General features: G+C 43.7%; 1 protein-coding gene across 1 annotated transcript in view; it reads right to left on the reverse strand.

Annotated features, from left to right (window-relative positions):
• The window catches only part of ABI3BP (ABI family member 3 binding protein), a 178584-nt gene that overhangs the window by 59332 nt on the left and 104700 nt on the right, over positions 1-14552 (reverse strand). Inside the window, exons 36-43 of the mRNA XM_064467435.1 lie at positions 13869-13949; positions 12311-12376; positions 10951-11031; positions 9393-9458; positions 8033-8113; positions 6475-6540; positions 5115-5195; positions 3557-3622 (exon numbers count right to left, since the gene is read on the reverse strand). Of these exons, the coding sequence (XP_064323505.1) occupies positions 3557-3622; positions 5115-5195; positions 6475-6540; positions 8033-8113; positions 9393-9458; positions 10951-11031; positions 12311-12376; positions 13869-13949 (588 nt within the window). The remainder of the gene's footprint in view (positions 1-3556; positions 3623-5114; positions 5196-6474; positions 6541-8032; positions 8114-9392; positions 9459-10950; positions 11032-12310; positions 12377-13868; positions 13950-14552) is intronic.

Genomic DNA, 14552 nt, shown 5'->3' on the forward strand with positions numbered 1-14552 from the left:
AATTGTCTGGACATGGTCCTGGGCAACCAGGTCTACGTGGCCCTGATTGAGCAGAGGGTTGGACCAGATGAGCTCCAGAGGTCCCTTCCAACCTCAACAATTCTTTGATTCTATAAAAGGACATAGCAATTACCCAGCATTGTCACAGGTGATTCTTGATGCAAAACGACTTTAGGTTTGGAAGGACAAGCTTTATTGGGAACTGAAAAGATGAAAGAGAGCAATTATGAAGTTTTCTTATGTTCTCTGGGAATCTGATCTCTAAAATAACATCCGTTGGGTGTCTCCTCAAGACAATCCCCTTTAAAGCCATGTCACTGAAAATGATAATGCATGAAGTGGCTCATGTGAAGTGACCGCACTATTTTTTTAAAAAGAAAAAAAAATCTACCCTAGCCAATGCAATGGGTTCTTGCCCCCAACCAGAGGGCTCCGGTACTAGTTGGGGTCAAAAGGTGAAGAATGAGAATACACAGAAGCAACTATGGAAAAATCATTCACTAGTAGGATCTCTTTGTTCCTTGCCAAGTTCTTCTCTGAACTGCCACATGTGGAAGTACTGCTCTGTCATGACAAAGATCAGCAGGGAATTCTTACCTATTTAACAACTGAAGACTACTTTTCTACGCCTGGCAGCACTGACTACTGCATAACATATCTGTGCCTCAGCAGTACACTCTGCTCTAAATCAAAGCAAGGAAACCCAATAAGAAGCATACTAACCTACAAGTTAAGTACTTTGCACATTCTTCCAGAACTAACCTAGGGCCGTATATTCGTTGCACCATGTTTTACAGATGAAACTTAAATCACTCAGATTTGGTTTTACTTTTTCATTTCTTTGGGTATTTTTCAAACATAAAATTCAATGATGCTGTCCTCCTCCAACCCTAAAGAGATTTTGAAAGTCTCTGGTAATGATTTCTTCTCAGCCCATTTTAAAGAAGTTCATTAATGGACATATAATTCACATTTCACATAGACTTTTCTAGATAGAAAAGGTTGAGCTGCGAGACAGATTCCTCAGAAGGATTATGAGAGGAGAAAAGACTGGGAGGAAATAAAATGCCTTTCATTTCCTCTGACCTTTCTGAAAGCAAGGCATCTAAATAAAACTCCCAGACAATGGAAGACGACTTTGATATAAAGGTTACTCTTGATATTATTGAACAATTTATCAGATTATTGGTCAGTAAGCACTGAGCAGCCAGGTAACCTGAGACTTTGAAGGACAGAAAAGAGCAAGAAAGACATGCACCAAGTTATCAAGCAGAGTTTTCATAGGCTGAGAGGGCATGGTTGTCTGGTATGACTATACCAGATGCATGTTTAGAAGTCCTTCCAGCACCCTCATAGTCCTGGCAAGAGAGAGACTGTAAAAGGAACAATTACATGTATGTATCAATCTATCTAACTTTATCTTAACTTCAGTACTGTATTGAGACTATGGAAATCTAAAAATAGTAGGCAGTTGAGATCCTCCTCTAGATCAGATAAGTTCTGCCCATTTGTTGTCAAAACAGTTCGGCAGCTGTCTTGCAAAAGTCTCACATCACCTAAGTGGAAATGCACGCATGCATATGAAGAATAAGCATTTTGTACGAGAGGCACAAGAGAGTGCAGATTTGTAACACATCTACAGGGACACAACAGAGGGTTATTATAAAAATCTATTCTTGCACGTTTCTGGAAACAAAATGTTGCAGTGCAGTTGGATGCATGGTGGAAAATTAATTATAAATTCCCTTCCCGAAACATGGACAACTTACTTTGTTTAGACAGGGAGACTAATGCTACCAATAATACAACTGAGCACAATGGTTGAGCATGATCACATTGGCAACAAGAACTTATTTTTCATGCAGGCAACAGATTCAATGACCCACATATCTAGAAAAAGAATGAAGCTGCAAACTTTCAGTCATAGAGTTTGTCGGTCAAAAAAACAAAATTATTTATGTGTTGTTTTGTTTTATTTTTTAAATGAAGTTTCTTGCTCCACTGCAAAATGAGAAATACTTTACCAGAAACAGTACAAAAGTATTATTAATTATAAGACCCAAAATTAACTTTCAGGAATGCTGTTTCACTCAAAGTGGGTCATTCTAAGTCAGTGATCAAGTATGAACTTGGCACATATTCTTCATTATTTTGATTTATTATTAAGAAAAAGTGACAACCACTGTCATGGCTCCAATTTCTAACTTAAGCTGAACTCCCAAGGGATGCTGAATACAGAGGCGATCCTGCTCTTTGACCATTTTGCCACCTACCCAAAAGCCAAGTTATCCCCATGCACTGCATATTTTATGCCTCAAATAATAACTTATGAACAAGAATATCATTTGTCCCATCAGAACAAATGAAAAATTCACAAACCTTACTTACAGGAAGACTATTACAAGCTTAATTATGATTAAGAAGTGTTTCTTAGGATTCCATCTGATCCATCACTGAAACCACTAAGAAGGAAAGGATGAACAAGAGGCATGCATACAAATACTGAATCATGCTGCCTTCTCTGTAGTTACACAGAAACTTCTTATATAGCCATTCATTGTGGAAGGATCAATATAAAGTATTGATCTTGGCAGTCCAAGGGTGTAAAACAATTTTATGCAACAGGTCCCAAATGAGTTGGTTTAATACTCTGTAGTTTCAAAAAAGAACATGCAGGATTCTAATCTATATTCACACATAGGCACCTACAGAAGAAACAACTATATTTATTCTAGTATTTTAATACTGGATTTCCTACACTAAAATTTATTGTGGGAGCAGTAATCACCACAAAAAAAAACTAATTATGCATGCTATTTTGAGACAGTTCCAAGTAAAAACACCATCTGGTTAAACAAGCTTCACAAGGAATTATTTGGTCTGCAGGGAGTAATTATTTCAATGAGCAAAAAAAAAATTCAGAGAGAATCTGGAAAAAAATTAATAATATTGCTGGATCTATTCCAGAATAAAGAAATATATTCTTACAATAACTAATTAGGCAATTTAAAGCTTTGTACATTCATTATAAACCATTGTGCAGGTTTTCACTAGGATACAGTTAATTACCTTCATAGAAGCTAGTTCTCAGCTATGTTTTGGATTAGGGCTAAAAACATTGATCACTGAATCAACACAAACCAAGTGCCACAGGAGTCCTTCCTTCCCTGAGAGTTCTGGGATGAACGTCCACAATACTAGCCTTGCACCTGGCCTTCCAACAGGATTTCCAAAGGGTTTCTGACGATTTCCTGAGGCTAAAGTGTGTTGGTGTAGAAAAACTCCCAACAGAATGGAAGACAATCCCCATCGCCCAAATTTTACCGTACTACAGAACTAGTAAAACCGTGAGAAACACAACCCCCACCCCCAACCCCCAACCCCCACCCCCGTCTTTCTTTTTCTCCCAAGCCCAGAAAAACGGGTTTCTGAATGCTTGTTTCCTAACTTTTTTCCCCTCTCAGATAAATGGATGAAATACAGTATGAGATAAAGTAACAAACTGTGGTGTGGACCGCAGAGGAGAGCGACCAGCAGCTACAGAAACACGCATTACCTAGTGTTGGCTTTGGTTGTTCAACAGTCTGAGAAGTTTTGGGCTCCAAAAGTGGTGGTTTAGGGGCTAGAAAAGAAAAATTCAAGTGTAATCAATCAGATCAGTAGATGGGTCAGCAGTAAGCCAAAAGCGTTATCGTTCCAATAGTTCAGGGGGTCGGCTGGTCTGGTTTTAAACGAGACAAGCGTACAGCTAAGGCCTACTCTTATGCATAACACCCTACACTCCTCCTAGTTTTGTCTCCTGTGAATCTACACACCGCATGCTCACGGCCTTGTGCGAGAGCCACCGTCCAAGGCTCCTCCCCCGTATTTACGTTCTCATGACATTTTCAATCCGTTGTTTGATTCAATCAACAAATGCATTGCTTTTACGTCACGGGAGAAGAGCAAGAAAGGACGGGTGAGGGCTTTGACTGAAGAGAAGACTGCAGCCCATAACAAATACCAGAGAACCTATACCAAAGAGGAAACTGCTAAATGCCAAAACCTTGCGGAAAACTCTTAAATCAGAGCCTGCAGCTGACAGTAAGACACGTATAAGACATCAAAGGCAACTCCTGCTTCTTACTGACCTGCCTGTTTGTAAGGTGTGAGAACAGAAACATTTTAGGGCTCTAGTAATGTGCACCATAACATTTGTTGGTCCAGTACCTGGACCCCTACAGAGGGCAAATTCATCTCCCTTAGTCCCAAATCAGACAAAAATGAGTACAGGGATCTATTTGTTTGATCAAAAAGCAAAAAAGGAAGAAGACACCTGCCTGCCCATGGGCAGGAGTGGATGAACTCCTTGGTTTGCTTTGCTTGCATGCGCGGCTTTTGCTTTCCCTATTAAACTGTCTTTGTCTCAGCCCACGAGTTTCTGCGCTTTTACTCTTCCGATCGTCGTCTCTCCCAGCCCACCGGGGGGGAGCAAGCCAGCGGCTGTGTGGTGCTGAGTTGCCGGCTGGGCTTAAACCACAACGCCCATGTAGCACTAGTAATATTTCTGGAACTGTATTCACTTATTCTTCAGAAAATGCCAGGTGCCTTTCATCCCCGACTTACGTCACAGACCAAATTCAACCCCGGTGTGGAGGTGCAATTTCATTTGCCACCATAAAATACGCCTTCACTAAATTCCAGAGCAGAATTTTGCTCTGACTTCCACAGTTTCAGTTAAGTCTGCGCATGCATTAACAATCACTGAATCAACACAAACCCTATGGTTCTATTTAAGGTGCTATGACCATCAGCAAAGCAGGGGAATTTGCATTTTCCCGACCCTGTGCTGAACTGAGCGGGGAAACCTGTTATTTTGAAATGAAAGAGCAGGAAAACAATTTCTTTCAACGACAGGCCATGCGACTTGGTGATTTGGGATATAAAAGTGCTCTCGCTTTGCTTCAAATTTTTTTTGGTCCCGTACAAAAACCATATTCCTCAAAGAGCACGGCTCCCCTCCGCGCCCATCTTTCGGACTGTTAGGTGCTGAACTTCACACAGAATAAATCTGAACTCAGGTCTGCTACCTAAGCGATACGCTGTAACAAACGTTTGCTGTGGAAGTTAGTTACCGGGTTTAGTTCGTGGCCTTTTGGGTCTGGCAGATGGTCTAGGTTTAGGCGCAGAAGGTGTGAGTGCTGCTTCCTTAGGAGCTGAAAGAAATATACTGGATTATAAGATTATCCTTTCCACTGTTTCACAGAAAAATCACATTCTTCAAGCCTGAAACGAAGCAGCCAACGGCTACCGGGAAGAAAAGCAAGTGGCAAAATCGGATTTGCTAAGGCGGCTTCTCAGAAATCTTCGCTACCAGAAGACTTCGCTACCCTGGCAAAATCCCTGCTTGTTCTTCGCTGTGAAAGTCCGTAGGGAACTTTACAACATGTAGTTGCAGCTTACAATCACATCACAAAGCTCCTCTCGTTCAGTTAGCACGTTCATTTCTGCGAGGTACCGACGAGGTAAAACAATAATGCTGCTCGTCCTTCTGAACACCAGGGCCATTTTAAGCCATCAAAAGACATACGTGGACAAAATATGCAGAAACGTCCTCAGTTTTACAACACTGTAAAGAAATTACTGGTAGGGAGCTGGAAAACCACGGAATCAGTAATGAAAAAGGGAACTGCTTTGTAACTGTAGTCACCGAATTCAGTTAATGAACCAGAAGTCGCGTCATCTAAATGGTAAAAATCAGGAGCCACCAGGCCTAGAAACCATTTTCCCCCCCTGAACATGCAAGGCCTGAAACTCTGTTTAGCTAGATGCGACATCAGATAAAGCTTAAAGTGAGTTTCAAGTAGTATGGCCAGTAATCTTCTGCATTTTTATAAAGCAGTGCTATGAGACTGCTTTCCCAGAAAAAGTTTCACAGCAGTAGACACGGGGGAAAAGCAGATGGCATTTATAGAGAGGACAGAGGAGAACAAGACACGTGATGTGACTGAGAAGCGTTTGTCAAGCCAAAACGGCATTCAGAAGGATTCATAAAAGAACTGTAGAATTAACGTGTCCACCTAGTGCCACAGGAGTCCTTCCTTCCCTGAGAGTTCTGGGATGAACGTCCACAATACTAGCCTTGCACCTGGCCTTCCAACAGGATTTCCAAAGGGTTTCTGACGATTTCCTGAGGCTAAAGTGTGTTGGTGTAGAAAAACTCCCAACAGAATGGAAGACAATCCCCATCGCCCAAATTTTACCGTACTACAGAACTAGTAAAACCGTGAGAAACACAACCCCCACCCCCAACCCCCAACCCCCACCCCCGTCTTTCTTTTTCTCCCAAGCCCAGAAAAACGGGTTTCTGAATGCTTGTTTCCTAACTTTTTTCCCCTCTCAGATAAATGGATGAAATACAGTATGAGATAAAGTAACAAACTGTGGTGTGGACCGCAGAGGAGAGCGACCAGCAGCTACAGAAACACGCATTACCTAGTGTTGGCTTTGGTTGTTCAACAGTCTGAGAAGTTTTGGGCTCCAAAAGTGGTGGTTTAGGGGCTAGAAAAGAAAAATTCAAGTGTAATCAATCAGATCAGTAGATGGGTCAGCAGTAAGCCAAAAGCGTTATCGTTCCAATAGTTCAGGGGGTCGGCTGGTCTGGTTTTAAACGAGACAAGCGTACAGCTAAGGCCTACTCTTATGCATAACACCCTACACTCCTCCTAGTTTTGTCTCCTGTGAATCTACACACCGCATGCTCACGGCCTTGTGCGAGAGCCACCGTCCAAGGCTCCTCCCCCGTATTTACGTTCTCATGACATTTTCAATCCGTTGTTTGATTCAATCAACAAATGCATTGCTTTTACGTCACGGGAGAAGAGCAAGAAAGGACGGGTGAGGGCTTTGACTGAAGAGAAGACTGCAGCCCATAACAAATACCAGAGAACCTATACCAAAGAGGAAACTGCTAAATGCCAAAACCTTGCGGAAAACTCTTAAATCAGAGCCTGCAGCTGACAGTAAGACACGTATAAGACATCAAAGGCAACTCCTGCTTCTTACTGACCTGCCTGTTTGTAAGGTGTGAGAACAGAAACATTTTAGGGCTCTAGTAATGTGCACCATAACATTTGTTGGTCCAGTACCTGGACCCCTACAGAGGGCAAATTCATCTCCCTTAGTCCCAAATCAGACAAAAATGAGTACAGGGATCTATTTGTTTGATCAAAAAGCAAAAAAGGAAGAAGACACCTGCCTGCCCATGGGCAGGAGTGGATGAACTCCTTGGTTTGCTTTGCTTGCATGCGCGGCTTTTGCTTTCCCTATTAAACTGTCTTTGTCTCAGCCCACGAGTTTCTGCGCTTTTACTCTTCCGATCGTCGTCTCTCCCAGCCCACCGGGGGGGAGCAAGCCAGCGGCTGTGTGGTGCTGAGTTGCCGGCTGGGCTTAAACCACAACGCCCATGTAGCACTAGTAATATTTCTGGAACTGTATTCACTTATTCTTCAGAAAATGCCAGGTGCCTTTCATCCCCGACTTACGTCACAGACCAAATTCAACCCCGGTGTGGAGGTGCAATTTCATTTGCCACCATAAAATACGCCTTCACTAAATTCCAGAGCAGAATTTTGCTCTGACTTCCACAGTTTCAGTTAAGTCTGCGCATGCATTAACAATCACTGAATCAACACAAACCCTATGGTTCTATTTAAGGTGCTATGACCATCAGCAAAGCAGGGGAATTTGCATTTTCCCGACCCTGTGCTGAACTGAGCGGGGAAACCTGTTATTTTGAAATGAAAGAGCAGGAAAACAATTTCTTTCAACGACAGGCCATGCGACTTGGTGATTTGGGATATAAAAGTGCTCTCGCTTTGCTTCAAATTTTTTTTGGTCCCGTACAAAAACCATATTCCTCAAAGAGCACGGCTCCCCTCCGCGCCCATCTTTCGGACTGTTAGGTGCTGAACTTCACACAGAATAAATCTGAACTCAGGTCTGCTACCTAAGCGATACGCTGTAACAAACGTTTGCTGTGGAAGTTAGTTACCGGGTTTAGTTCGTGGCCTTTTGGGTCTGGCAGATGGTCTAGGTTTAGGCGCAGAAGGTGTGAGTGCTGCTTCCTTAGGAGCTGAAAGAAATATACTGGATTATAAGATTATCCTTTCCACTGTTTCACAGAAAAATCACATTCTTCAAGCCTGAAACGAAGCAGCCAACGGCTACCGGGAAGAAAAGCAAGTGGCAAAATCGGATTTGCTAAGGCGGCTTCTCAGAAATCTTCGCTACCAGAAGACTTCGCTACCCTGGCAAAATCCCTGCTTGTTCTTCGCTGTGAAAGTCCGTAGGGAACTTTACAACATGTAGTTGCAGCTTACAATCACATCACAAAGCTCCTCTCGTTCAGTTAGCACGTTCATTTCTGCGAGGTACCGACGAGGTAAAACAATAATGCTGCTCGTCCTTCTGAACACCAGGGCCATTTTAAGCCATCAAAAGACATACGTGGACAAAATATGCAGAAACGTCCTCAGTTTTACAACACTGTAAAGAAATTACTGGTAGGGAGCTGGAAAACCACGGAATCAGTAATGAAAAAGGGAACTGCTTTGTAACTGTAGTCACCGAATTCAGTTAATGAACCAGAAGTCGCGTCATCTAAATGGTAAAAATCAGGAGCCACCAGGCCTAGAAACCATTTCCCCCCCCTGAACATGCAAGGCCTGAAACTCTGTTTAGCTAGATGCGACATCAGATAAAGCTTAAAGTGAGTTTCAAGTAGTATGGCCGGTAATCTTCTGCATTTTTATAAAGCAGTGCTATGAGACTGCTTTCCCAGAAAAAGTTTCACAGCAGTAGACACGGGGGAAAAGCAGATGGCATTTATAGAGAGGACAGAGGAGAACAAGACACGTGACGTGACTGAGAAGCGTTTGTCAAGCCAAAACGGCATTCAGAAGGATTCATAAAAGAACTGTAGAATTAACGTGTCCACCTAGTGCCACAGGAGTCCTTCCTTCCCTGAGAGTTCTGGGATGAACGTCCACAATACTAGCCTTGCACCTGGCCTTCCAACAGGATTTCCAAAGGGTTTCTGACGATTTCCTGAGGCTAAAGTGTGTTGGTGTAGAAAAACTCCCAACAGAATGGAAGACAATCCCCATCGCCCAAATTTTACCGTACTACAGAACTAGTAAAACCGTGAGAAACACAACCCCCACCCCCAACCCCCAACCCCCACCCCCGTCTTTCTTTTTCTCCCAAGCCCAGAAAAACGGGTTTCTGAATGCTTGTTTCCTAACTTTTTTCCCCTCTCAGATAAATGGATGAAATACAGTATGAGATAAAGTAACAAACTGTGGTGTGGACCGCAGAGGAGAGCGACCAGCAGCTACAGAAACACGCATTACCTAGTGTTGGCTTTGGTTGTTCAACAGTCTGAGAAGTTTTGGGCTCCAAAAGTGGTGGTTTAGGGGCTAGAAAAGAAAAATTCAAGTGTAATCAATCAGATCAGTAGATGGGTCAGCAGTAAGCCAAAAGCGTTATCGTTCCAATAGTTCAGGGGGTCGGCTGGTCTGGTTTTAAACGAGACAAGCGTACAGCTAAGGCCTACTCTTATGCATAACACCCTACACTCCTCCTAGTTTTGTCTCCTGTGAATCTACACACCGCATGCTCACGGCCTTGTGCGAGAGCCACCGTCCAAGGCTCCTCCCCCGTATTTACGTTCTCATGACATTTTCAATCCGTTGTTTGATTCAATCAACAAATGCATTGCTTTTACGTCACGGGAGAAGAGCAAGAAAGGACGGGTGAGGGCTTTGACTGAAGAGAAGACTGCAGCCCATAACAAATACCAGAGAACCTATACCAAAGAGGAAACTGCTAAATGCCAAAACCTTGCGGAAAACTCTTAAATCAGAGCCTGCAGCTGACAGTAAGACACGTATAAGACATCAAAGGCAACTCCTGCTTCTTACTGACCTGCCTGTTTGTAAGGTGTGAGAACAGAAACATTTTAGGGCTCTAGTAATGTGCACCATAACATTTGTTGGTCCAGTACCTGGACCCCTACAGAGGGCAAATTCATCTCCCTTAGTCCCAAATCAGACAAAAATGAGTACAGGGATCTATTTGTTTGATCAAAAAGCAAAAAAGGAAGAAGACACCTGCCTGCCCATGGGCAGGAGTGGATGAACTCCTTGGTTTGCTTTGCTTGCATGCGCGGCTTTTGCTTTCCCTATTAAACTGTCTTTGTCTCAGCCCACGAGTTTCTGCGCTTTTACTCTTCCGATCGTCGTCTCTCCCAGCCCACCGGGGGGGAGCAAGCCAGCGGCTGTGTGGTGCTGAGTTGCCGGCTGGGCTTAAACCACAACGCCCATGTAGCACTAGTAATATTTCTGGAACTGTATTCACTTATTCTTCAGAAAATGCCAGGTGCCTTTCATCCCCGACTTACGTCACAGACCAAATTCAACCCCGGTGTGGAGGTGCAATTTCATTTGCCACCATAAAATACGCCTTCACTAAATTCCAGAGCAGAATTTTGCTCTGACTTCCACAGTTTCAGTTAAGTCTGCGCATGCATTAACAATCACTGAATCAACACAAACCCTATGGTTCTATTTAAGGTGCTATGACCATCAGCAAAGCAGGGGAATTTGCATTTTCCCGACCCTGTGCTGAACTGAGCGGGGAAACCTGTTATTTTGAAATGAAAGAGCAGGAAAACAATTTCTTTCAACGACAGGCCATGCGACTTGGTGATTTGGGATATAAAAGTGCTCTCGCTTTGCTTCAAATTTTTTTTGGTCCCGTACAAAAACCATATTCCTCAAAGAGCACGGCTCCCCTCCGCGCCCATCTTTCGGACTGTTAGGTGCTGAACTTCACACAGAATAAATCTGAACTCAGGTCTGCTACCTAAGCGATACGCTGTAACAAACGTTTGCTGTGGAAGTTAGTTACCGGGTTTAGTTCGTGGCCTTTTGGGTCTGGCAGATGGTCTAGGTTTAGGCGCAGAAGGTGTGAGTGCTGCTTCCTTAGGAGCTGAAAGAAATATACTGGATTATAAGATTATCCTTTCCACTGTTTCACAGAAAAATCACATTCTTCAAGCCTGAAACGAAGCAGCCAACGGCTACCGGGAAGAAAAGCAAGTGGCAAAATCGGATTTGCTAAGGCGGCTTCTCAGAAATCTTCGCTACCAGAAGACTTCGCTACCCTGGCAAAATCCCTGCTTGTTCTTCGCTGTGAAAGTCCGTAGGGAACTTTACAACATGTAGTTGCAGCTTACAATCACATCACAAAGCTCCTCTCGTTCAGTTAGCACGTTCATTTCTGCGAGGTACCGACGAGGTAAAACAATAATGCTGCTCGTCCTTCTGAACACCAGGGCCATTTTAAGCCATCAAAAGACATACGTGGACAAAATATGCAGAAACGTCCTCAGTTTTACAACACTGTAAAGAAATTACTGGTAGGGAGCTGGAAAACCACGGAATCAGTAATGAAAAAGGGAACTGCTTTGTAACTGTAGTCACCGAATTCAGTTAATGAACCAGAAGTCGCGTCATCTAAATGGTAAAAATCAGGAGCCACCAGGCCTAGAAACCATTTTCCCCCCCTGAACATGCAAGGCCTGAAACTCTGTTTAGCTAGATGCGACATCAGATAAAGCTTAAAGTGAGTTTCAAGTAGTATGGCCAGTAATCTTCTGCATTTTTATAAAGCAGTGCTATGAGACTGCTTTCCCAGAAAAAGTTTCACAGCAGTAGACACGGGGGAAAAGCAGATGGCATTTATAGAGAGGACAGAGGAGAACAAGACACGTGACGTGACTGAGAAGCGTTTGTCAAGCCAAAACGGCATTCAGAAGGATTCATAAAAGAACTGTAGAATTAACGTGTCCACCTAGTGCCACAGGAGTCCTTCCTTCCCTGAGAGTTCTGGGATGAACGTCCACAATACTAGCCTTGCACCTGGCCTTCCAACAGGATTTCCAAAGGGTTTCTGACGATTTCCTGAGGCTAAAGTGTGTTGGTGTAGAAAAACTCCCAACAGAATGGAAGACAATCCCCATCGCCCAAATTTTACCGTACTACAGAACTAGTAAAACCGTGAGAAACACAACCCCCACCCCCAACCCCCAACCCCCACCCCCGTCTTTCTTTTTCTCCCAAGCCCAGAAAAACGGGTTTCTGAATGCTTGTTTCCTAACTTTTTTCCCCTCTCAGATAAATGGATGAAATACAGTATGAGATAAAGTAACAAACTGTGGTGTGGACCGCAGAGGAGAGCGACCAGCAGCTACAGAAACACGCATTACCTAGTGTTGGCTTTGGTTGTTCAACAGTCTGAGAAGTTTTGGGCTCCAAAAGTGGTGGTTTAGGGGCTAGAAAAGAAAAATTCAAGTGTAATCAATCAGATCAGTAGATGGGTCAGCAGTAAGCCAAAAGCGTTATCGTTCCAATAGTTCAGGGGGTCGGCTGGTCTGGTTTTAAACGAGACAAGCGTACAGCTAAGGCCTACTCTTATGCATAACACCCTACACTCCTCCTAGTTTTGTCTCCTGTGAATCTACACACCGCATGCTCACGGCCTTGTGCGAGAGCCACCGTCCAAGGCTCCTCCCCCGTATTTACGTTCTCATGACATTTTCAATCCGTTGTTTGATTCAATCAACAAATGCATTGCTTTTACGTCACGGGAGAAGAGCAAGAAAGGACGGGTGAGGGCTTTGACTGAAGAGAAGACTGCAGCCCATAACAAATACCAGAGAACCTATACCAAAGAGGAAACTGCTAAATGCCAAAACCTTGCGGAAAACTCTTAAATCAGAGCCTGCAGCTGACAGTAAGACACGTATAAGACATCAAAGGCAACTCCTGCTTCTTACTGACCTGCCTGTTTGTAAGGTGTGAGAACAGAAACATTTTAGGGCTCTAGTAATGTGCACCATAACATTTGTTGGTCCAGTACCTGGACCCCTACAGAGGGCAAATTCATCTCCCTTAGTCCCAAATCAGACAAAAATGAGTACAGGGATCTATTTGTTTGATCAAAAAGCAAAAAAGGAAGAAGACACCTGCCTGCCCATGGGCAGGAGTGGATGAACTCCTTGGTTTGCTTTGCTTGCATGCGCGGCTTTTGCTTTCCCTATTAAACTGTCTTTGTCTCAGCCCACGAGTTTCTGCGCTTTTACTCTTCCGATCGTCGTCTCTCCCAGCCCACCGGGGGGGAGCAAGCCAGCGGCTGTGTGGTGCTGAGTTGCCGGCTGGGCTTAAACCACAACGCCCATGTAGCACTAGTAATATTTCTGGAACTGTATTCACTTATTCTTCAGAAAATGCCAGGTGCCTTTCATCCCCGACTTACGTCACAGACCAAATTCAACCCCGGTGTGGAGGTGCAATTTCATTTGCCACCATAAAATACGCCTTCACTAAATTCCAGAGCAGAATTTTGCTCTGACTTCCACAGTTTCAGTTAAGTCTGCGCATGCATTAACAATCACTGAATCAACACAAACCCTATGGTTCTATTTAAGGTGCTATGACCATCAGCAAAGCAGGGGAATTTGCATTTTCCCGACCCTGTGCTGAACTGAGCGGGGAAACCTGTTATTTTGAAATGAAAGAGCAGGAAAACAATTTCTTTCAACGACAGGCCATGCGACTTGGTGATTTGGGATATAAAAGTGCTCTCGCTTTGCTTCAAATTTTTTTTGGTCCCGTACAAAAACCATATTCCTCAAAGAGCACGGCTCCCCTCCGCGCCCATCTTTCGGACTGTTAGGTGCTGAACTTCACACAGAATAAATCTGAACTCAGGTCTGCTACCTAAGCGATACGCTGTAACAAACGTTTGCTGTGGAAGTTAGTTACCGGGTTTAGTTCGTGGCCTTTTGGGTCTGGCAGATGGTCTAGGTTTAGGCGCAGAAGGTGTGAGTGCTGCTTCCTTAGGAGCTGAAAGAAATATACTGGATTATAAGATTATCCTTTCCACTGTTTCACAGAAAAATCACATTCTTCAAGCCTGAAACGAAGCAGCCAACGGCTACCGGGAAGAAAAGCAAGTGGCAAAATCGGATTTGCTAAGGCGGCTTCTCAGAAATCTTCGCTACCAGAAGACTTCGCTACCCTGGCAAAATCCCTGCTTGTTCTTCGCTGTGAAAGTCCGTAGGGAACTTTACAACATGTAGTTGCAGCTTACAATCACATCACAAAGCTCCTCTCGTTCAGTTAGCACGTTCATTTCTGCGAGGTACCGACGAGGTAAAACAATAATGCTGCTCGTCCTTCTGAACACCAGGGCCATTTTAAGCCATCAAAAGACATACGTGGACAAAATATGCAGAAACGTCCTCAGTTTTACAACACTGTAAAGAAATTACTGGTAGGGAGCTGGAAAACCACGGAATCAGTAATGAAAAAGGGAACTGCTTTGTAACTGTAGTCACCGAATTCAGTTAATGAACCAGAAGTCGCGTCATCTAAATGGTAAAAATCAGGAGCCACCAGGCCTAGAAACCATTTTCCCCCCCTGAACATGCAAGGCCTGAAACTCTG

Source organism: Phalacrocorax carbo, chromosome 1 (genome assembly GCF_963921805.1).
Source record: "Phalacrocorax carbo chromosome 1, bPhaCar2.1, whole genome shotgun sequence".
NCBI classification, from domain to species: domain Eukaryota; kingdom Metazoa; phylum Chordata; class Aves; order Suliformes; family Phalacrocoracidae; genus Phalacrocorax; species Phalacrocorax carbo.